The following is a 22,326-nucleotide window of genomic DNA, read 5'->3' as shown; positions in this document are numbered from 1 at the left end:
AGACACGAGAATACATAGATCACCGTTGCCGCGTAATTTTACGAAACGTCAGCGTGTCCGCCATATTAATGCGTTGAATGGGGAGATGTGACACATTCAACATGGCTGCCGCACTCTACGTATACCAGCAAGGGCGAATTTGCTCAATGATGATATTGATATAGATCTATGCCTTCGCGTTTACTGGTGACGGAGGTTATGACGCCAGCCAAGTTACCACCCAGTTTTGGTTTCCAAATGTCACATGATTTTGAAAACAATCTTGCCAGATTTATTTATAGGATTTAACGATGAAACATAATTTTAAGTCCTTCTTCACTTATTTGTACAGTAGAATATTATTAGGTTAACATTTTCATATCTGCATCATACTGAGAGTTGTTTCTTATACATTTTGTCATTCTTGACTGATTAAATCAATTGTAATAGTTGTAAAATAAAAAATGAAACATAAAAAGGATTATTTTAGTAATTATTATGAATATTTATGTTGTTATAATCTTTGGAGTTATATTTATAATTGGATTAATTTGGCATTGTTGTAGAAAGAAAATGGCATAATAATCAAATAAACCATCGTAATTTCAACAGGTTTTTGCTTTGATACTTGAACAAAACCACCATTTTTAAAGATAAGAATGATCCTGTACAGTGTATTTGTCGACTATAATCTACAGTTCAGTTGGATCTAACTTTGTTTACTGGAACTGAATCATTGCATAAATACAAATCTAACCACCTGGTGATGGAAAAACAAGTACGGCAGGATTTCATGTGATGATTTAGAGGAAACGAGGTTGTTGCGGTGAAATGACAGATGTGTTCTGTGGTCACATGACCATGAGGTCGTGTGAAAATGATCACTCTCCATCTTCATATTTTTACGTATTGTTTGATTGCAAATAAAAGGATTTTAGACTATAGTTTCCTATTACGTTTGCTGAATGGAATTTGTGAGTAGATCTTTACATACGCTACGCAAATTGTGTTTTGTTTTAGTTTCGGTTTTATGGTTCCTTTTTTTCCATTTCCTCATTCCATCGTCTGGTTTATTACCACGCTTGATCTTTTAGACCAGGAAGTAAATAGGGTTATGAGTCATTATGAGCAGTTTGTGAGTAGAACTCACGTAAGCCCGCTGAAATGATTAAAAAATACTTTATTACGACAACTGTTTGCAATGACAATTCCTCACGTGTTTTACATTTCTACGAGGATTATTACCATGATTGAAAATCTTTAGTGAGCACCAGCTGTTCATTCATACATCACGCCGTTTTCTCCGAATTAATCAGCTCCAAGATGATTTGGATGGTCTTCTCACCTTGACAAATAAAGAAAAAAAAAAAGATTTATATCAATCTGGCGAGGACAGTGTTTGGGTTTTACCTTCTAAATTCATGCGTGGGTTCTCGAGCTTCTTCTCCAGCAATGAGTCCAGAAGCTTCCTCAAGTGTTTGAAGATCACGCCGATGCGCACGGGAGCCTACAAAGCAAATGTACAAAATAAAATTATAATAACAAAATAGAAAAGGCCTTTTCATTCATTTGTCAGTCCAATCCAAAAGTTCAGCTAGTGGCTACTTAGCATATATTCTAACTTAAGTCTTGTTTTAACTGGGAAATAATGAAAATGGGACCTGGAAGTGGATCCATCCGTCCAGCGTGATGAGACGTTCCCTGTGCTGAATGTCGATGTCCCCTCCAAAGAGCAGCATGGGGAACGGAGATACGAGAGTAGTGTCCCGCAGGTAGATCTTGGTGTACTTCACCTGAAGCCAAATTAAACACCCTTATTAATATGAAACCATATCCATATGATAATCAGCAACGTCAGACCTTCTCTTGGTAGAGCAGCCAGCCGTGCGTCTGCAGGTTGCGGTTGACGGACGACGGGTGGACCTGCGCTCGACCCTGCGGCGTCTCCGCCGAGCACGCCACTCGCTCCAGCACGTCCACGGAGGTGACGCACAACAGCCGCGCCACGCTGTCGTACAGCCCCGCCGTCAGCGCCGCCGCCAGAAGCGACGCCGGCGGTTTGGACGCCGCGGGGGGCCGAGGCGGCCGCGATGAGCAGAAGCCCGCCTGCTCCATCATCTTCATCAGCTCCTGCTTCACGTCCTGCGCCGTGTTCCGATATTTAGCTATGCCGGTGAGTTTATCAGATTTTTTTTTTTTTTACCTCTATAGTGGCAAGAGCGGCACGGTTGAGGAAGTGTTTCCGGCAAAAGGACATTTCTGCTTTGTATCCTTCATTTTGGGAATTCTTCCAGCTAAACAGTGGAAAGAAAATAGTCATCACGTCATCAACAAATTATTCCACGATTGTAAAATACCCGAGATATGCGTTGTAGATGGTCATGTGGTCAGAGTTGGCCAATGCCAGCGCAGCTTTGGCCAGGTTGGCTTCCTCCTTCCTGTTCATGGGCGTGGAGAAAGGAGACTTCTCCGTGATGGCCGCCGCAATGGTCGCCTGGAAACGTAACCTTTGTTTTTTAACCCTACCCACGTCAACCGTGTTGAAAAAAAGTCCAAATGAAGGACATACAATGGGTTCCAGGCAGCCCAAGATGGCGCTGTAGATGAGCATCTTGCCAATCTTGACGTTGACCGGCAGGTTGGCCAGATGTTGCCCCAGCGGGGTGAGCAGGTGGCGGCCGGGCTGACAGGCGCCGATCTTCCGCAGCAGGTTGACGGCGTTCATCACGGACTGAGGCTGCGGGGCGTCCAGAGCGCCGCTCAGGAACTCTTCCGGGGAGCCGTACTCACATTTCTAATCAAGACAAAAAAATATCTTATTTTTAAATCACTTTTTCCTTGGCGGAGGCAACCATTTGTTTTACCATAATATGCAAGCAGAGCTCCTCCAGGGGTACTCGAAGTATCTCTGGAATGGAGTATTCCATAAATGAGTCAAATCTGAGGAGAGAAAAAAAAAATTATCATAAAAAAAACATTGTACCGTAATTTTCGGACTATAAGTCGCACCAGAGTATAAGTCGCACAAGACATAAAATGCCCAAAAAAGTTGCCCCCACAGCCAAACTATGAAAAAAACTGCGACTTATAGTCAGAAAATTACGGTATATATTTTTTGGGGCATTTATAACGTAATCTTCAGCTTACCTGTACTTGGGGTAGAGTCTGAAGCAGAAGCCGTTACGGACACGTCCTGCTCTGCCCTGCCTCTGGAGGGCGCTGGCTTTGGACACAAACGTCTCCACCAGGGAGCTCATCTGGCTGCTTTCGTGGTACCTAAAACCCACATGGCACATCATACACATTGTATTCCAATTACTGGATTCGTACTGGCGCAATCATTTTGGCTTACTTGTTCTCTTTGGTTTTTCCCGTGTCGATGACAAACACAACGTCGGGGATGGTCACGCCTGTCTCTGCAATGTTGGTGGACAACACAATCTAAAAAAAAAAGAAGCAGTTTGTACTGTTCATATTGAAATATGTTATTTACAAGGTCCAGTACCTTCCTGACGCCAGCCGGAGGCAACGTGAAAGCCGCAGCCTGCTCCTTCGATGACAGCGTAGAGTGCAGGGGGACAATCCTGTACCTTTAAGATACACCCGGCATTTTTAGCATTAAAAAAAAAAAGTGGCTTAGATTTCTCTTCAAACTGCATCACCTGTTTTTGTCCTTAAAGCGCTTGTCAGAGGACAGCAGGTCAAACAACTGCTGGATGTGAGCCAGACCAGGCAGAAAGACCAGAACAGCGCCATCTAGCGCTGTGAATTGTGGAGCTTTATCTACAAGGAGCCCCAAAACAAAATGATTAAAATTTGCATTTGTGTCTTAGAATAGAATTAGAATAGAAAATAAATGTTGGTAATTATTTTTAAAATAGGTAAGCTATTTTTTAATTATATTTTTGCTTAATAATAAAAAATAAGTTATCTTTTTTAAATGCCATTTTTGCTCAATGATAAAAAATAATAGGTACATTTTTATTTTGTTTTTTTTCCCCTTTGGTGATTGACTCATTGCCTATTAATAATAAAGGCAGATTGGGTTTTTGTTTTTAAAAATGAGTTTCAACATTTCCTTTTTTTTTTATCCTCAAAGAATAAAACGCTATTATTGAACCAAATTAGGTACCGAGGTAGCTGATGAGCTCCACCAGTAGGTCCATGTTGATCTTGTTGGGGTTCATGTACTGCAGCACCTGGCGAGTCCTGCTGCTGAAGTGGTCCAAGTCGGGACCTAAATCCCAGCATGGCGACGAGTCCCTCACGATCACCTCCTGAGGAACAACCCAAACCGAGATGCACACGTTAGACGTTTCGACTTTTTCGGAAGACAATCTGAGCTAACAATGGCAGACCTGGTGCTGTAATGTCTTTCCGCCTTTTTGTGTGACGGCGACACTGACTTCCTCTTCCAGGACCTTCTGGCAGTACTCCGAGTCCTTCTCCAGGACGTAGCCTGTCTCCTCTACAATGTCCTCTAAATGGAAGACCTAAAAGCAGAACATGATGCTAACTGCCACACAAGATAAATAAATTGGACCCCATGATGGACTCTGCTCACTTCCACCGGGAAAGTCCGTCCCGGGATGTTGAGGACGGGGCAGCGGTTGAAGTAGTTTGAGAATTTGTGGCAGTCGGCGGTGGCGCTCATGAGGATCAGCCGCAGGTCTGCCCGCCTGGAAACCACGTCCTTCAGGATGGTGAGCAGGAAGTCGGACTGGACGCTGCGCTCGTGCACCTGCGCAAATCTGCCGTCAATCGTTTGTCGTGACGATCGAGAGGATTCGCCGCGGCGTTTGCGTTACCTCGTCCACGATGATGTGGGTCAGATTGCTGAGGTGTCTGTCGTGCTGGAGCTTTCGCAGCAGAACTCCGGTGGTGCAGTATAACAAGCGAGTCCACTCGCCCGACTGGTTCTCCATTCTGATCTGGTAGCCGCACAGCGACGACTGAAGACATAATTGTTTTTTTTTAGGATTTAAAAAGTAGCTAACAGCCCAGAAGGGAGAGTTGACCTTTGACCCCGGACCGTCCTGGCAGCCGAGCTCCTGGCTGACCCTGCAGGCCAGACTCATGGCGGAGATCCGTCGGGGCTGCGTGACGACGACGTTGCAGGGTCGGGCCGCCTCGCCGGCGAGCAGCAGCTCGTCAAGGAGGAACTGCGGGATCTGCGTGCTTTTGCCGCTGCCGGTCTCGCCGGCCACCACCACCACACGGTGGCGCTGCAAAGCCTCCAGGACGCGTTGGCGGTGCTGGAAGACGGGAAGCTGCTCTCGGTCCGCCTTGAAGGACACGTTGAGAAATTATTTTTTAGCAGGGGTGTGTGGACTTTTATCGGCATGTCTCACCAGGAGTCTCAGAGCCAGAGGGGACGTCCTGAGGTTCATGAGGAGTCCTCTTGCCATCCTCAGCGCTTCGTCCTGCTCGCTCCCACCACCCCTTCCCTCCATCTTCCCCTCCACATCTCCTCCCCCTTTCTCCACGATATCAAGGGTGGCAAGGCTCTCCCAGGAGTCCTCCGCTTCCTCATCTGCGGCGGCGCTAAGCCAGGTGGGGCTGTCGGATTGTGACTCGAGCCCGTGGTGGGGCTGCTGTTGCTTGAGGCGGGTCAGGAGTCGGGCGATGAACTGGTCTCGGGGCTTGTTGGCGGCGCTGCGCGTCTCTTCTTTCTGCTGCTGCTCGCCGTCCCGCCACTCCAGCCACACGTCCCGGTAGGTTGGGGGGAGGAGCTGGTGCACCGACTAAAGATATGAACATTTCAATCAAGATCGATTCTAAGTCCCAATACGCCGATCTGCTTATTTTCAAGCCCTACCTGTCCTTTCACCAGGTTGTAGAGTGCTAAGGTGGCGCCCAAATGCTGAGCCTGCATGCTGTCCTCGGTCAGGATGGTGGGACAAACTTCCAAGACGTCCTCCGTCCTCTGAACGCGGACCCTCAAGTCAAGAACAAAAATGTACCGCCATCAACACTGACCAAGATAGCAAAAAAAATAAAATCCCTTACTTGCACCTCCAGTATCTGCCTGCAGCAACTTTGTGGAAGGCCGGCGGAGGACTCTTGGGAAGATTTTTCCGCACCCAGTCGATGAGGAACTGTTTTGGGGACTTGCCTGTCCAACTGCGTGCCGTGTAGTCAAAGTTACGAATGTCCTTTGGTTCGTTCTTCTTCTTTTGTTGCGTGACTGTGAGAGCACATGTGGGAACGTGGTCACCAGAGCATTCAAATAAATAAAATAAAATAAATAGTCTGATTCACGACAAGCCTAGTATTTACATTTGTTGTACCTTTGTCTGCCGAGGCCTCTTTATCCGCCTTTTCAAACAATTGGAAACCGATTTCGTCTTTGTCCTGGTTGCCGGAAGGCGTCATCTTTTCCTTTTGGGGTGCCTCCACCACTTTAATGGCAGGGTTGAATACAGGGTGCGACTCTAGTGGCTTCATTTCTAACACATTTAGGTAAAAAATCCAGAAAGTTCATTTCATGAAATGAGTTGAAAAGCACAGCAAAATATTAGGAACCTTGCTGTATGATGCGAATTCGGTCTTGCGCCATCCGCTGGGCCGCCTTGTCTCCTTTGGTTTTGGCCGCCATCGCCATTTCTTTAGCGTCGTACAGCTGAGCAGTCAAGATCAAATATCTGTCGTTCTGGAATCCAAATAGAATTTTCGTTCAAATCGGAATATATTCAATATGCAAAGACTAGCAGTGACTACTAAGAATAGATTTGATTACAATGATCGTTTTTGCATACCGGATCAAACTTTTGGTCCAATTCCGGGTTGCGTTGCGAGATCTTCTCTCCTTCGCCCTCCTCCTCATCGTCGTCATCGCTGCTCTGCTCGGCGTACCTTAAGATCCAGTCCTTCATGCGAGCGTCATCATCTTTTACGCACGCCTGGAATACACGCAAAAGTTTTGGATGCACGGCATGACACGACTCCCACTTGTTTTTACGATTAACTCCACACCTTGCTGGTGTCTTTGGAAGGGGGTGTTTTGGGTAGCTCGGGGCTTGGAGTTCGGGGTCGCGCAGGAGGCTGGAACTTAGGCCTGCTTCTCTGGCTCTCCTCCTGCATCTGCTGGCTGAAACCTTCGGGCAGCTCCTCTGCAAATTCAACATGTTACACGGAGCAGGACCTCAAAGCATATATGGGCAAAATCACCATCTCTGAGGTTCAAGCAGAGCCAGTCGAGGGCGGAGTGGAGATCGCCGCCGTAGAGCACGCTGCTCTTCATGGCTTCCTCGATATGCTCCCGCTTGAAGTTGAACTTCTGCAGGGCTGTGTACAAATCCTAAATGTGCAAAAAAAAAAGCAGATTGTTACGGGGAAATTGGTGTTTTCTGGTTCGTGCATTAAAGCTCACCAAAAGTTTCTTGTTGGTGAGTCTGCCCGACACCGGCCCTTTGTCGCCAATCTCCTGCCGGAAGTCATTGATCAGCTTTATGATCTTTTTCTCCAAATCTGCCTGGATGGAAACCTGAAGCGGACACGCATTATTAAGAGGTGCATCAGAACACATCAAATGTGTCAATCTCACTTACTTTTAGGATGGATTTGTCCGTCACACCTCCTGTATCCACTTGGGCAGTGTTAGTCAGACTGTAGGTCTTTGGACCTGCAAATGATGCCAAGTTATTAATATTATAGTGCAGGTGAGGAACTCGAGTCCCATGACATGGGAGTGTTTTTAATATTTGTCACTCTCCTGAAACTAAATAAGGTTGCAAATATATTATGAATCAAACTGTTTGCAGATAACGGATGTTTAATATCACCTTTAGGCTTGTTATCCTTAGCTGCTTTGCTCAGCTTGCTGCTCCCCGGTTGCTTCTTCGGCTCGTCCGTAGCACCGTTCCCGACTGTGGGAACGCTAGCCCGGCCTGATGCCGCCGGGGTACCCGCGGTAACAGCAACCACCGGCGGGGTTGATTTCTTCTTCTTACCACCCATTCGGCCACCTACGGTCGAAAATGACCCTTAAGCGTGCCTTAAAGTATATTAATCACACCACACTCGCATTCAGGTCGCGAGCGTTGTGTAAATTCTTTAGAGCCACACGGCTTCCGTAGATGACGTATATGTTCGCGTTGCATTGTGGGAAAAGCGCCTTATAAAAATCATGGCGGATACCTTCGGAGATTTATTCAGCGTATTTGACGACGAACAAAAGCCAACTACGAGCAAGAACTTGCCGGCCTCTGTCGCTCTTGACACAGTGTAAAATACCAACTTTGAACTTTTATGTTTTATTAATGTCCTTCTTTTGTTTTCGCTCTTTTTCCAAAGACGAGAAGCACTCGTGTCTTGGGAAGCTAGCTTCACGTGTGTTGTAAAGCCCCCCCCTAATGGCGTGCTAGCTCATGTTTGAGACGTTATAAATTATCATATAAAGGCTATGTTGACGAAATTGTCTTTTGTTCAGGAATGCAGCAGGGTTAAACAATGACACAGATGCTCGCTCGTCTGGCAAGTCCAAGAGGGAGTCGCCGGATAGTGATGGAGGAGAGGAGCTGGGCATCGGGAAGAAAGCTCGCCTTGACACGGTCGCTGCCAATGACTTAAAGTGAGCATATATTCATTTATGATATTTAATTGACAACGACTCGCCAGTCTGCTGCTGTTGCATGACGTCAAAATGCGAAATGAAATCCAAAATGGCGACACTCTTTAGGTTGACTGTAATATATATTATTTGACCTCAGTCTTGCAGAATTTATGCCCAAAGTCAAAGTGGAGCCAGTGGAGACAGCGGAGGGCTGCTCACATGAGGCAAGTATTGCAATTCTAATGTATTATTGCCTTATATTGCCTTTTTTAAAGTTAACAATGATTGATTTTCTTTACCTTGACAGGTTGCTCTGCCTGCCAGTGATGAATATAAACCTCTCAGACCTCGAGTTGGAAATGCCGCAAAGGTATATTTACGTCTGTTTAAAAACAAATTTTCCCTTGGGAGAAAAATGGAAACCAGCCAGTAAGTAACTTGTCAGTTTCTTGTCTTAATAGGAGTACCCATTCATCCTGGATCCCTTCCAGCAGGAGGCCATTTTGTGCCTCGACAACAACCAGTCGGTGCTCGTCTCTGCGCACACCTCGGCCGGCAAGACTGTCTGCGCCGAGTGAGGACCCCCAATTTACTCAAATCATTGATTTTCTGTGGCGTAGTCTTTTTCAACCGTCCTTCTCCTTGTAGGTATGCCGTTGCGCTGGCCCTCCGCGAGAAGCAGCGTGTCATCTTCACCAGCCCCATCAAAGCGCTGTCCAATCAGAAGTATCGGGAGATGTACGAGGAGTTTCAAGACGTGGGCCTGATGACCGGCGACGTCACCATCAACCCCACCGCCTCTTGCCTCGTCATGACGACAGAGGTGCGTCACCCTCGTGACCTATGTGATGCATGTCCCGGGTCAAACTGACCCCCCCCTCCCCTCCTTTTGCCATGGCAGATCCTGAGGAGCATGCTGTACCGTGGCTCAGAGATCATGAGGGAAGTGGCCTGGGTGGTCTTTGACGAGATCCACTACATGAGAGATGCCGGTGTGTGAAAGGAAAACAAATTGATTAGGTGTGATCTGCAAACTTTGGTTTGACACCCGTCCGTGTTCTATTAGAACGTGGCGTGGTTTGGGAGGAAACCATCATTCTGCTTCCCGACAACGTGCATTACGTCTTCCTGTCGGCCACCATCCCCAACGCTAGGCAATTTGCTGAGTGGATATGTCACCTTCATAAGCAGGCACTAAGCACATTTTTAATGATACAGTCCAGAGATGGCGTTCTGTCAACTTACAAGGCGTGTTGCCGGCTTTCTCGCAGCCGTGCCATGTGGTGTACACAGACTACCGACCGACACCGCTGCAGCACTACATTTTCCCAGCAGGGGGCGACGGACTCCACCTTGTGGTGGATGAGAACGTAAGCGAGCACTCGTGTTACTTTTACGTAACTTATCCTTTTATTATTATTTAGTATTATTTTCATGTATTTTGTTGTACTCAATCATATTTATTTTGCATCAGGGGGACTTCCGGGAAGATAACTTCAATACGGCCATGCAGGTTTTGAGAGACTCTGGGGATTCTGGGAGTGCCAATGCGGGTGGCAAGTGGGACCCCAAAGGACGCAAAGGGGGAACAAAAGGTGACGAGAGCGTCAAAGATGCCAACATTTGAATCCGGTCGAAACAAATGTGGGCGTCCTCAGGTCCGTCCAGCGTGTTCAAGATCGTGAAGATGATCATGGAGAGGAACTTCCAGCCTGTCATCATTTTCAGCTTCAGCAAGAAGGAATGCGAGGCATATGCTTTGCAGGTGGCCAAGCTGGATTTTAACAAGGGTATGCTCCTCTTGGTTCCACTAAAATAACGTAATTGCGCATTAACCCTATCTGATGATGAAATCATACTGTGTTTGAACATCTCACGGGGTGGGGGGGGGGAACAAGCACTCGTAAAAGTCCTCGTGGGAAAATATTTCCCGGCCGAGTCCCTCGGCCCTCATTGACCCCACTGCCAAAGACGCGATACAATACACCAAAGGAAGCTTTTTATGATGTTGTGAGAACAAACAAGATTTGCCATGGGGGGGGAAAAAAACGATGATGCAAGAGGCCTCGCCTCGCATGATTTTATTTGACTGCCAAATTATCTGGCCAAGCTGACTCAACATCTGATAGTACAGTACTTCAAATAATTTCACTTTGTAAAGCTAGTTTGTTTCAAAGGCACCGCTATATTATTTTGCTTTCCTTTATGAATTGTAGAAGAGGAGAAGCGTCTCGTGGAGGAAGTCTTCAACAACGCGGTGGACTGCCTGTCAGATGAGGACAAGAGGCTCCCTCAGGTGAGACTCTTTAAAATGGCGGCGTCATATCCGTGCGATTTTTCTAACAAAATGGCGGCGGTCAGGTGGAGCACGTGCTGCCGCTGTTGAAGAGAGGAATCGGCATCCATCACGGCGGTCTTCTGCCCATCCTGAAGGAGACCATCGAAATCCTCTTCTCGGAAGGCCTGATCAAGGTAACCACATCGTCGCAGTTATGATGCGGCGGATTGGAACGGGGTTGTTTTCACCGTACTTTCGTCTCGCCATTCCAGGCACTGTTTGCCACCGAGACATTCGCCATGGGTATCAACATGCCGGCGCGCACTGTGCTGTTCACCAGCGCCCGCAAGTTTGATGGCAAGAATCACCGCTTTGTAAGAACACACACCAAACACACACATCCTGTAAACGTACTTTTCAGGGTCCGCTGTAATTCCAAAATTTAAAAAAAATCTACATTTAATCTTTAAAAATGGTTTTATTTATCAACTGGTGAATTATAATGACAAAACAAGTTAAACATAAATAAAACTGATTTAAAAATAAATCTGGACAATTGGTCCACTGCTGCTGAAGAACCATAATAAGCAAGCGAAGTGAACAAGAGATGTGATCCGCTCATCTTAACCCGTAAACACAGCAGCCTCTTTAAAAAGACTTTATAAGGCCGTGAATGTCTTCTGCGCCACTCAGTGCATGCAGAGCCACGTGTTGTTTATCAAAACACACACTCGCGCGCGTGCACACACACACACACTCCAAGTCAATGTGACACAGACACACGCAAGCTAGAAGGGAAAGGAATCAAGATGAGATCTGCCTTCCAAGAAGCTCATCTGGAACATCTGGTGCTGCGAAACGCTGCCAAAGCTCCACGCAGGCACTCGCCTTAACACACACACACACATGGTTTTCCATCATGAGCGACCCGTCACATGCCTGACAGAACAAATCACGGCAACACGAGGACATTCTTGACCGCCGTGCAATTCTGAAAAGGATCCATTATAAATATCAGACTGTAAAGTAGTTTGGGTATTCTAATTTTTCATGCGAGCCGCTCCACTACAATGTTTTTGAGCGTGTAGTTAATGTTATTGCGCAATATCAACAAACCAACCAAGACAAACTCTCCTCACATTTTTGTGTGGGTTGCCTGTATCTATGTTGTCTGCAGATCACCTCAGGCGAATACATCCAGATGTCAGGGCGTGCTGGCAGGAGAGGAATGGATGACAGAGGCATTGTTATTTTCATGGCGGACGAGAAAATGAGTCCGTCTGTGGGCAAACAGCTCCTCAAGGTAAATAAAGTTTGTTCAAATTGTTACCAAACATTGAACATCGGGTGCAATAGTTGACATAACTGGTAATGTCACGCAGGGCTCGGCAGACCCACTGAACAGCGCCTTCCACCTGACGTACAACATGGTGCTCAACCTGCTGCGTGTGGAGGAGATCAACCCCGAGTACATGCTGGAGAAATCCTTCTACCAGTTCCAGCACTACCGAGCGCTCCCCGGCGTCGTCGAGAGTAAGCTCGTCGGCCTCCTCCGTTAAAATGCAGAAAGATTCTTTTCGAAACGACCGCCGTTTCCCCCCCCCCACGCAGGAATTAAGAAGCTGGAGACGGAGTACCACGCTATCAGGATCCCCAACGAGGAGAGCGTGGTGACCTACTTCAAGATCCGCCAGCAACTGGCCAAACTGGGGAAGGAAATCCTGGAGTTCATCCACAAGCCCAAATACTGCTTGCCCTTCCTGCAACCCGGGCGCCTCGTCAAGGTGTCAAATGATCTTGCTTGCTCAGTTTCAAACTCTCTCTTACCCTCTCCATCCATCGCTCTCTCACAGGTGAAAAATGAAGACGCAGACTTCGGCTGGGGCGTGGTGGTCAACTTCTCCAAGAAGGCAAACGTGAAGGTGAGGCCTCGATTTTGTGGTGGCGTTCCCGAAGAAAGCCGCTCTCACGCGTCTTCCCCGGGGCGCGCAGATCAGCACAGACGCCGAGCCGCTCTTTGTGGCCGAGGTGTTGCTGCACTGCAGCAAGGATAGCGTCAAGGAGGCGGCCACGGAAGCGGCCAAACCCGCCGCGCCGGGTACGACTGGAGAGATGCAGGTATCAAATGAAGATTTTTAAATATTTGAAGTTGTTTTTTTGGGAATTTGACTGACTAATAGGGATTTAGTTCCAAAAAAGAATCATGGATGCTTGAGCGGTTAGCACTTCTGCTTCACGGTTCCTCTTCCAAAACTGTTCCATGTCAGAATTTTGCTTTTTCCGGAATCGATTTGCTGTTGATGTGACCGTGTTGACCTTCATGGTTTGCTGGCAGCCGTGAAATCCATTAGGCCCGCCGTCACTGCACCGCATAACCTTGTTAGCGCCAACGTCAAATTGATTTAAAATGGAATTAATCCTGGCCAAATGGATTGCAGGTGGTCCCCGTGATGCTTCACTTGCTGACGGCCATCAGCTCTGTGCGTCTTTACATCCCCAAAGACTTGAGACCCTTGGACAACCGCCAGCTCTTGCTCAAGTCCATCCAGGTATCAGTACCCCCCCCCCCCCCCCCCCCCCTTCGAATTTACAACTCGGGGACCTAAATGTGATCATGCCCGCATTTTTTTTTTTACATTTGAAACGCAGGAAGTGCAAAAGCGCTTCCCAGACGGCATCCCCGTCCTGGACCCCGTGGACGACATGGGCATCAAGGACGCCGGGCTGAAGAAGGTGATCCAGAAGGTGGAGGCCTTCGAGCACCGAATGTACTCTCACCCGCTGCACAGCGACCCCAACCTGGAGTCCGTCTACTCGCTCTGTGAAAAGAAAGCTCTGGTGAAGCAATTATTTCCCAAATGTTTTTCTTCACCGCATGTCATAAAAGTTATGAACACTGACATTTTTCTTCCCAATGTAAAAGCAATTAAAAAAAAAAAAAAAGAACTTTGTGAGTTGCTTGAAGAATAACAAAGCATTCGTTTGGTTCAGATCGCGGGTGACGTTCGCACGGCCAAGCGCGAGCTGAAGAAGGCTCGCACCGTGCTGCAGATGGACAAGCTCAAGTGCCGGAAGCGAGTGCTACGACGCCTCGGCTTCGCCAGCCCTTCCGACGTCATCGAGGTGAAGGGACGAGTGGCTTGTGAGATCAGCAGGTTCGAACCCGGCCGTCATTTTCAAACCACGTTTGACTGCGCTAGCTTCAATATTGAGTCGATGTTCTGTTTTTGGTGTCTAGCGCTGACGAGCTTCTGCTGACAGAGATGGTCTTCAACGGCCTCTTCAACGACCTGACGGTGGAACAAGTCACCGCGCTGCTCTCCTGCTTCGTCTTCCAGGAAAATGTACACGGAACTTTCTTTCCTAAATAGCGACCGCATGAATTCATTTATCAACTATGGCATCAATTAGTGAGATAAAATGTTGCTGAATGTCTTTCAGTGCACTTAGAGTGTGAAGTAGTTTACTCATCCTTTTTTGATTTGTTGTTGCAGGCCAGCGAGATGCCAAAACTGACTGAGCAACTAGCAGCCCCCCTCAGACAAATGCAGGTACGAGATCCCACCGCGGATCGAGCCCGCCGCCGGGGTGACGAGTCGCTCACTTGACCCTTGTTCTCGCGGCGCAACTCAGGAGTGCGCCAAGCGCATCGCTAAGGTGTCGGCCGACGCCAAGCTGGACGTGGACGAGGACGCCTACCTAAACTCGTTCAAGCCTCACCTCATGGACGTGGTCTTTGCGTGGGCCAACGGCGCCACCTTTGCGCAGATCTGCAAGATGACCGACGTTTTCGAAGGCAACGCCGCCGCGCTCACGCTCCCTGCAAGGCTTGGCCCCATTGGGCTAAAATACTGACATGTGCTTCTTGTGTGTTGCTGTTTTTTTTGTGTGTGTTGGTGTGGTTGGTGTGATTTTTGTGTTTTGTTGCTGTGTGCGTGTGTGTGTGTCCTGTTTAGGAAGCATCATCCGCTGCATGCGGCGTCTGGAAGAAGTGCTACGGCAAATGTGCTCGGCCGCCAAAGCCATCGGCAACACGGAGCTTGAGAATAAGTTTGCAGAAGGTAAGGTAGACAAAAGTATTGGGACAGGTGGACTAGGCTATACGATGACTTGACATAATTTAGTTTTGTATATGTATGGATTTTCTTTTCCCCCCCACATACACATGAAGTTTCCAAAAGAGGCAGTCGAGTCAATTAATGGATGAACAAATCACGATTATTTAATCATTTGATGAATACTTCTATCTACCACACAATGTGATTTATTTTGCTGGCGGTTATCGGATATTATTCGATTACATAAGTCAATTTTTATTGGCAGTTGCACCAGCAGTGAGTTCACGATGACAAAGATAATAAAAGTTAATCAGATTTTGTTTTGTCTCCTTGCAGGAATCACAAAGATTAAGAGGGACATTGTGTTTGCTGCCAGTCTCTATTTGTAATCGCAACTCTTCGGCGGCTTCATGGCATCCATTTGATCTCCCGGTAACCCCTGATCCAATACCATTGATTTCAAATTGATGATAATAAGATGACACATCTTCACATCATACTTCATTTTCATATTTCACAATATGGCTTTATTTGTACTGCTTTTGTTTTAGACATTTGTACATATTTGACGTTCTTTTTTAATAAATGTCTGTGTGGTTGACATACAGATGACACAAGCGTACTTTAGTGGGTTAAGTTTTTGTTTTTTCCTCTCCAGGGCTTAAGTTGTCTACTTTTGTCAGCGTTGTTTACGGGATGCAGCGGCAGCATTAGTTTATCAGTCACATGGAGGCATCACAGGAAAAAACATTCGCAGTACTTGTTTATAACCTCAACATGAAACTCAGTGGGAAATTGAAGCAGATTGCCTCCCAGTAAAGAAATGCACAATGCAAGCTTACATTCACAGGTTAAACACAGTAGTGGTCTCCACCCCCCACTGGCCTCTATGCCCTCCTTTCACCGGTGGGTGCATGCAGTACAATCTTCCCACCGGTATTTTATCAGTAGATAAAATGGCGTCCGTCCTCGGCAGGCTTCGCTCGAAGCATATTTAAAAGACAAAATATGAATAAAATTAAATAAGAAGGCTTGAGGTGCGTCGACTCGACATACAGGCGATTGAAGTTTCAGTTCGGGCTTTCGAAGTGGTTTCCGTTAGTGGGGCTCTCCTGGAGGCTGGTGTGGGGGATGTCGGCCTCCTTGCGGGCCTCCCGGGGCTGCTTGAAAAAGTCGGACACGAAAAACACCTGCAGGGATGCAAACATTTAGGCTTTGTTTACACAAATTTGCTCGAGAGTGGTGAGAAACTCACCACTAGGATTGCCATGAGCGCCCCCTGTAGGAGGCCGGTGAGAACGTCGCTCCAGTGATGCTTATAGTCAGACACACGTGACAACCCCGTGTACACTGAGGCGGCAATCAGGAAAAACTGGATTGTGGGCCTCAACAGGCGAGCCCACTCTGCGCGCAGACGGGCCTGCAGGTACAGCTGACATGATGCACCGGGAGGGGGGGGGAGGAAGTTGGAGTATAACGTATGTTTTGTCATGTTTACAATCATCACCACACAAGCTCAGCAAGTAGGTCCTCTTTTCAGTAGACATCCTTTTTGTGAATACTTACCGCCAGAAACAGCATGCAGTACATAGAGAAGGAAGAGTGGCCGGAATAGAAAGACAACCTGTGATGGAAAGATTGACAATCCATTATTGAATACGACCTGTATGACATTCAAACATTGCCGATACAGACAAACAGCAGCAGACTTCAATCTCCGTTATTTTCTTAATATTTGACTATTTATACAACATTGTTGTACTGTACAGACTGCCCCCCTCTCGCGGGGAGTTCGAAAGGAGACACAGGGGGAGTCGCGTTGCAGTAAGACGATCCCTGGCCCTGCTTCCAGGCTTAGCGCCGTTTTACAATCAGCTGATGCTTTGACGCATTAAACCTATTATTCAGTGTGCATACTGCAGGTTGAGAGGGCGGGGAGGAAGCTCGGCTCCTGCAAGCACAAACAGTCAGCCGGGCACACCCTGGAAATGTGGAAAAGGTCCAGGAAGGGATGCTTTGTATTGACGCGTATCCCCCCCCCCCCCCTTTTCACTATAGCTGCGGTCGATATTAAAGAGAAGGGAGGCAACGTGGAATTGCTTTGGAAATAGGAACTGCATATCCTCTTGCCAGGGAGCGCTTCCTGCTGCTCATTGCTGATAAAACACACACACACACACACAAATGCGCATACTCATGTTTCCCCCCCAAAGGTCACATTTAACCACTTGACTCAATCTATTTAAGTTACCGTAGGACGAATATATCAACCAAAGTGCGACCGTGCCCAACAAAGTCTGTTGTACTTCATGTCATTTGCGAGAGTTATTGTTTCTCAAATTACCAAGAAATTATTAGTTATTTTAGACACTTGCAAAGAGTTTTTGTGAAAACAATAGTTCTAAATTTTGGCGTTGAATTAAACGGTGGCGTACATTCAAAGTTTAGAACAAAGCAGTGATTCTTTTTTTTTTTTTTATTGTCTGCAGATTTAAAAAAAATAATAATTTTAGGCACGCGAACAAGTTAAATTAGTTTTTTTGGGTAGGAAAAATGTTTAATAGAAAATTACAAAAATAAATAAGTGAATTGAATTTCAATATTATTCTAATACTGTGATTTATTTATACTTAATACAGCTAATGATTTAATTGTAAAATGCTCACCTGCCCTCATTGACCATGGTGGGATTTCCGGTGCAGGCAAAATTCTCCACGTAGACGCCCGCAGAACAATTCCAGTTGGGCTTGCACACGTCAAGGAAGTGCGGCCGGAGACGGCCGATGGAATACTTGGCGATGTCGGTGAGCGACTGGCTCATGGCGGCGCCGAACAGGAAGGTGCCCACCGCCTTGTAGACGCGTGCCACGTAGCTGCCGTACGACGACTTGGACTGCAGACGCTTGAGGTACACGCACAGGCACTCGCCGAATATCATCTGTCAACACAGAGCAAAAAGGCACATTTAAAACCATGTCATTATGTTAAACCTTTTAAATTAAAATTTTCATTATAATCATGGGGAATTGTTGACATGAAGGAAATTCTAATGACATATTTCCGGATCAGTTTGTGCTGTGTTTATGGTTTGAATTCATGATGGAGGCAATTATAGTATATTCTAATAATTGGAATTTGAAGGGTTACATTTTTGGGGAAATGGAGGATACAAAACTAAAACTACTAATCTAAAACAATTTATGAATAAGTTAAAGGGTAAAAAAAAAAAAAGTCTCAGGGTTAACTAACTGAGAGGATGTCCACTTAAATTTGGAAGCCGTGCTTCTTTGTAGTTGTACACTTTTTTTTATTTGAAATCAAAATTGACTTTTCAATCTTCAATTTCAAACCATTTTTTATTTTACTTTTTCTGCTTCAACTTCCAAAACAGCCCATTTAGTAAGCAGTTAACTCGTTTAGCCTGACTTGACCAAGACCGGTTGCTACTGATTAGAAAAATCCAATAAATCGATTTGGATCCGCTTAACTTAATTATATCCTTATTGATAATGAAGTTTAATGGATTCCAGACAAAAATAATTTGACAAACACCGTTCTAGCTCAAAAGGCCTCGTAACATAAATGTCAGTATTTGCTTAGTAGTATTAGTTGGACGTCATTTGGATGTTAGTTCTTGAAAAGATTAGCCATTTGTAAACATGCCGTTAGCAAGGAAAAAGTTAGTTCACAGCTTTAGGACAGGGATTCTCAAACTTTTCAGAACTAAGGACGCCTCATAGCATTTATGCTATGACACATTTATTCCTCCAAAATATGGAACCATAATTTTAATTCTTTTTTTTTTTTAATAGTCAAATTATGCAGAGCCCAGTTTGAGAACCACTGCTTTAAGATGTAACTAAAGAAACAGCAAATCAAGATTACCCCAAAAAAATAAAATAAAAAAAATAGCGGGGATGCACTTACAGTGAGTATTGTGAGAGGAATCATGACACCTCCTAACAACTGATAGGAAATGGTGTCCTCTTTAAGCGGGTACTTGATTGACTCATCGTTACAGAAAAAGCCTCGGCGGAACGGTTTGTGTTGCGAGGTGAGTATTGCAAACGGGAGTCCAACTAGCAGAGAAGCAATGAGAGAGAGAGAGAAAAAACAAATGACAGTTTATTAGATTAGCGCTATCCATAATGCAACACTGTAGTTGCGTCTTCCAGGAGACGAGAGAGGCCGCCGCAGCATCCTGGCCGAATGCCTTGAGAAGTTGCTGATGTTAGTATTAAGAGAAGGAAGTCGTTAGATGGTGCGCACACTTCCTGCAGCTCCATTCATGTCCGACAAACCAAAAGACTTTTTTTTTAGAAAGCGTGACGGATCACATGGACTTCCCGTGAGATGAAAAAAGACATATGGAACACTGTCAGGAAGCTTCCGCGGCCATTCCAAAAAGAACATTCCGGATATTCCATGGGATGATTAAGAGCAGTGACTCATGTGAAGAAAAAGATTCCTGACAATCCAACAACGCAAGCTGTAGCCAGAAAAAAAAAACCACACGGGGCTTTTTAAGGTGTTTTCGAGGTGTCGTTTATTGACAAACACGTCCTCGAGATGTGTCCTGTTGCTACCAAATTGGAAGCAGGCAAACTAGACAGACAGAACACGATACATTGCGAAAATTGTGAGTTTTTGCTTGGCGGTAACGGTCGGTGATTCGCCAGGAAATGCGAGTATGACAAATATTAACATCCAGCAGGCACCAGTGTGTCTGGTCAAAATGAAGTCTGGCCCGCATGCAAATACTCAGCTATTTGGCCATTTTAGTTTTAAAGTGCTGTCTTGTTGTAGAAATTGTGTCGTTATCCAGCTTGAGCTATCATTTAAATTGACGATGGTACATTGTAGTATCAGTGACTTTGAATGTGTGTGGCTTTAAAAGGCGGAGACTTGTCCAGTGAGTGATGTGAGAGTCACCGAATAAGTTTTGTTAATAAAAACAGTATTAGCAAATGTAAACATATAAAAATAGCGTTAGCAAATATTAGCACACGACACACGTGTTCATTATTAAAGCATGTGCGAAAATCAATAAGATGCTAAGCAGGTGGTCGGCCATTTTGGTTTGTCTGTAATTTTCGGAGCTTTTTTAAGTTAAGTGGACATCCTCGTCATCTAGGGTCAGTAAGATCTGGTGTGGGTCTGGATAGCGTGCGTCAAAGGCGGAATGAACGAAAAGCCGCATGCACTTGTTCGCTTCGCGGCGTCCCTGCTCGATGCGGCCTGCTACTTACGCAGCTAATGGGCAGCGAGAAGCCCACCGTGTAGAGCACGGTGGAGGTGACGGTGCTGTGGTGGAAAGGGTACTTGATGCTGTCGTCGCTACAGAAAAAGCCCCTCTGGTAGGGACGGATCTTACCCAGGTTGAAGGCCGCCAGGGGCAGGCCTCCTGTGGAGGACAACATGGTCAAACGGAAGGAAAATGTGGAACAAAACGTGTAATGTGTAACAACCACGACATAAATCATTAACTTTGTTGTTATCACTCGGAATAAACTAAATAAAAAAAAATTCACAATTAAACTCACCAACTGGATTACCAGTTTATCATGGTCAACGTGTTTATCAAAGGGGCGAAGTGTTCAAATTCAAACACTGCGTCAGTGTTTATTACACACGGGGAAAAGATTAATCGTATTACTAGGCCTAATCAACCTTTACACAATATGTGACATAATAAGAAAGATCAGCTTGTCAACTCAGCCCTCCCGCTTGATAAAAGACCAGCAAGAAAAAGCTTCTTATGCAAGCAGGTCCAAAGTCCCAGTGGAAACGCTGCACTGATTTTTTCGCCATCTTTGACTGGCCTCAATTCAACTTAACTGAGGAACGCATGCTCCGCCGAATAAAAGAAGCGCATGACCCATTGGAAGACAGTCGTTTCAGCTGTTGCCGTTTGACTGGATGGGGCAGCTGAAATGCCGGGGAAGTTAAGAGAGACGCAGGAGCAGGGTGTGTGTCTGTGTGTGAGTGTGTGTAGCAGATGTTTGGTAGAGTTTGCGACATGAGTCAGTCACAATAAAAAGCTTTTCTGCAATCCATTACAAAGACAGTATGAGTCACCATTTGGATTCATCAATCAATCAATCATCGAAAGCCCGCACCCCCCCATTAATCACGTCACATACATACGTACTGTATATATATATAAAATAAAATAAAAATCACTGATTCATTCTAGCTTAGCCAAGGGACAGGCTGCATGACAACAATCAATTCTGGGGAGGTGGTGCTCAATTTCAAAGAACTATATTTTCATCAAAAAAAATATTTATTAAGTGCTCCATGAAGAAAACTGAATTGTACAATGACAGGAAGGAAAAAAAAAGCGAAAATATTACCAAAATAAATATATGATTTTGGCTGCAAAAATGTTGGAATATTTTGTGGAAAAAAGTATTAATATTCCTGCAACAAATTATGTCGTAGTGCAAAATATTAAAGGAGTTACACTTTATAGTTTCAAGAAAAAAGTATCAGTAATGATTTTGACGGAAACAAAACTGCAGTATTATCAGAATAAGCAAATTTGAATTAGATTATATCACAAAAATATGAAAGAAAAAAGTCATATTACTACGAAATTTGTAATATCACAAGATTAAAGTTGAAATTTGTAATATCACAGGAATAAGGTGCATTAACATTATTCTTATGTTTTTTCCTCTCTAAATAATGTGACTTTATTTATATAAATATAAAACAACAAAACCCCCAAACGCCCGTTGGAGTGACTTTGCAGTCGAGACGTTTGCATACAATGCAAACCAGCCTCACCACGATTGTTTTAATCGTTCCATCCGATTAATATCGAGACACAAATCCACTTAATTAGACCCAGAGAAGCATATACATACCTAAAACAAGGCAGACGAGGTCGAGAACGACGAAGGGGATTCCTCTTGTCTCGAACATGTTGACTCCTGCCCGTCTTTCTCTCGCTCTCTCTTCAGTCCGTGTTGCGAGTCGCCCCCAGCAAGTAATAAAAGTGGGATGGATGCTCCTCCTCGTCCCCCGAGTAAATTAATTAAGGATGGATTGTATATTTTAGTTTAAAAAAAACAAAAAAACATACAGATGACCAGCTAACAGCTCCAAGGGGTTAACAACAAGCTCGGTACACAGAGTGAATTACTACTACCACTACGACGATGATATTCCACCTCACACGCCCGCTTTCCTCTCATCATGACCGCAAAGCAAGGCGTGGACTCCTTCGGAAACGGAACAAGTTAATTTCCAAACGTAACGCCGAGGAGCGAGGTGGACACCTGCCCAGGGGTGCCTGTCTCGATTTGGGGTTGACTGATGGGTGGAGTCGGTAGTCAGGCCTGAGCTCCAGGGGCGGACTCCACACAAAGTTGCGTTCACGGACGTGGGACGTCAGACTACTAAGTGAAATAGTAGTTACGGCTCGGCCCGTTTAATTTGAAATCAAATAA

The 22,326-nt window shown here is 45.6% G+C and overlaps 3 protein-coding genes across 4 annotated transcripts; 1 reads left to right on the top strand and 2 right to left on the bottom strand.

Annotated features, from left to right (window-relative positions):
* Positions 1-1,142: 1,142 nt before the first annotated feature.
* On the bottom strand, positions 1,143-8,064 carry dhx29 (DEAH (Asp-Glu-Ala-His) box polypeptide 29). Its single transcript, XM_061293173.1, has 28 exons — positions 7,764-8,064; positions 7,530-7,603; positions 7,352-7,465; positions 7,150-7,279; positions 6,955-7,091; positions 6,738-6,881; positions 6,505-6,631; positions 6,270-6,428; positions 5,989-6,166; positions 5,798-5,918; positions 5,331-5,723; positions 4,998-5,264; positions 4,788-4,931; positions 4,544-4,720; positions 4,338-4,472; positions 4,112-4,256; positions 3,642-3,762; positions 3,485-3,569; positions 3,332-3,420; positions 3,127-3,255; positions 2,844-2,919; positions 2,549-2,773; positions 2,337-2,473; positions 2,183-2,273; positions 1,840-2,121; positions 1,641-1,772; positions 1,390-1,486; positions 1,143-1,324 (listed from the first exon to the last, which is right to left on the bottom strand). Exons 1-28 carry the CDS (start codon positions 7,936-7,938, stop codon positions 1,269-1,271), a joined length of 4,140 nt encoding a protein of 1,379 aa, XP_061149157.1. The 5' UTR covers positions 7,939-8,064; the 3' UTR covers positions 1,143-1,268.
* Positions 8,065-8,073: 9 nt separating this feature from the next.
* Positions 8,074-15,491, top strand: mtrex (Mtr4 exosome RNA helicase). Its single transcript, XM_061293174.1, has 27 exons — positions 8,074-8,205; positions 8,411-8,551; positions 8,691-8,757; positions 8,841-8,903; positions 8,995-9,107; positions 9,182-9,356; positions 9,435-9,525; positions 9,600-9,724; positions 9,805-9,903; positions 10,008-10,128; positions 10,192-10,323; positions 10,750-10,829; positions 10,895-11,005; positions 11,084-11,185; positions 11,989-12,114; positions 12,194-12,344; positions 12,423-12,595; positions 12,665-12,733; positions 12,804-12,929; positions 13,250-13,360; positions 13,461-13,649; positions 13,803-13,966; positions 14,050-14,155; positions 14,306-14,362; positions 14,445-14,607; positions 14,768-14,872; positions 15,206-15,491. The coding sequence occupies exons 1-27, from the start codon at positions 8,108-8,110 to the stop codon at positions 15,256-15,258; spliced, it is 3,111 nt and encodes a 1,036-aa protein (XP_061149158.1). The 5' UTR covers positions 8,074-8,107; the 3' UTR covers positions 15,259-15,491.
* On the bottom strand, positions 15,370-22,212 carry plpp1a (phospholipid phosphatase 1a). Of its 2 annotated transcripts, none has more exons than XM_061293176.1 (6): positions 21,742-22,212; positions 18,797-18,948; positions 17,536-17,807; positions 16,436-16,493; positions 16,125-16,301; positions 15,370-16,059 (listed from the first exon to the last, which is right to left on the bottom strand). In XM_061293176.1, exons 1-6 carry the CDS (start codon positions 21,797-21,799, stop codon positions 15,940-15,942), a joined length of 837 nt encoding a protein of 278 aa, XP_061149160.1. In that variant the 5' UTR covers positions 21,800-22,212; the 3' UTR covers positions 15,370-15,939. The 2 variants fall into 2 exon arrangements, with proteins under 2 accessions (XP_061149160.1, XP_061149159.1); XM_061293175.1 differs by lacking the exon at positions 18,797-18,948 and adding an exon at positions 20,119-20,273 and having other exon boundaries at positions 21,742-22,207.
* Between the last annotated feature and the right edge of the window lie 114 nt (positions 22,213-22,326).

Source organism: Syngnathus typhle, linkage group LG12 (assembly GCF_033458585.1).
Source record: "Syngnathus typhle isolate RoL2023-S1 ecotype Sweden linkage group LG12, RoL_Styp_1.0, whole genome shotgun sequence".
In the NCBI taxonomy this organism is placed as follows: domain Eukaryota; kingdom Metazoa; phylum Chordata; class Actinopteri; order Syngnathiformes; family Syngnathidae; genus Syngnathus; species Syngnathus typhle.
Note: the sequence above shows the minus strand (reverse complement) of the source record. Positions and strands in the feature narration are given on the sequence as shown.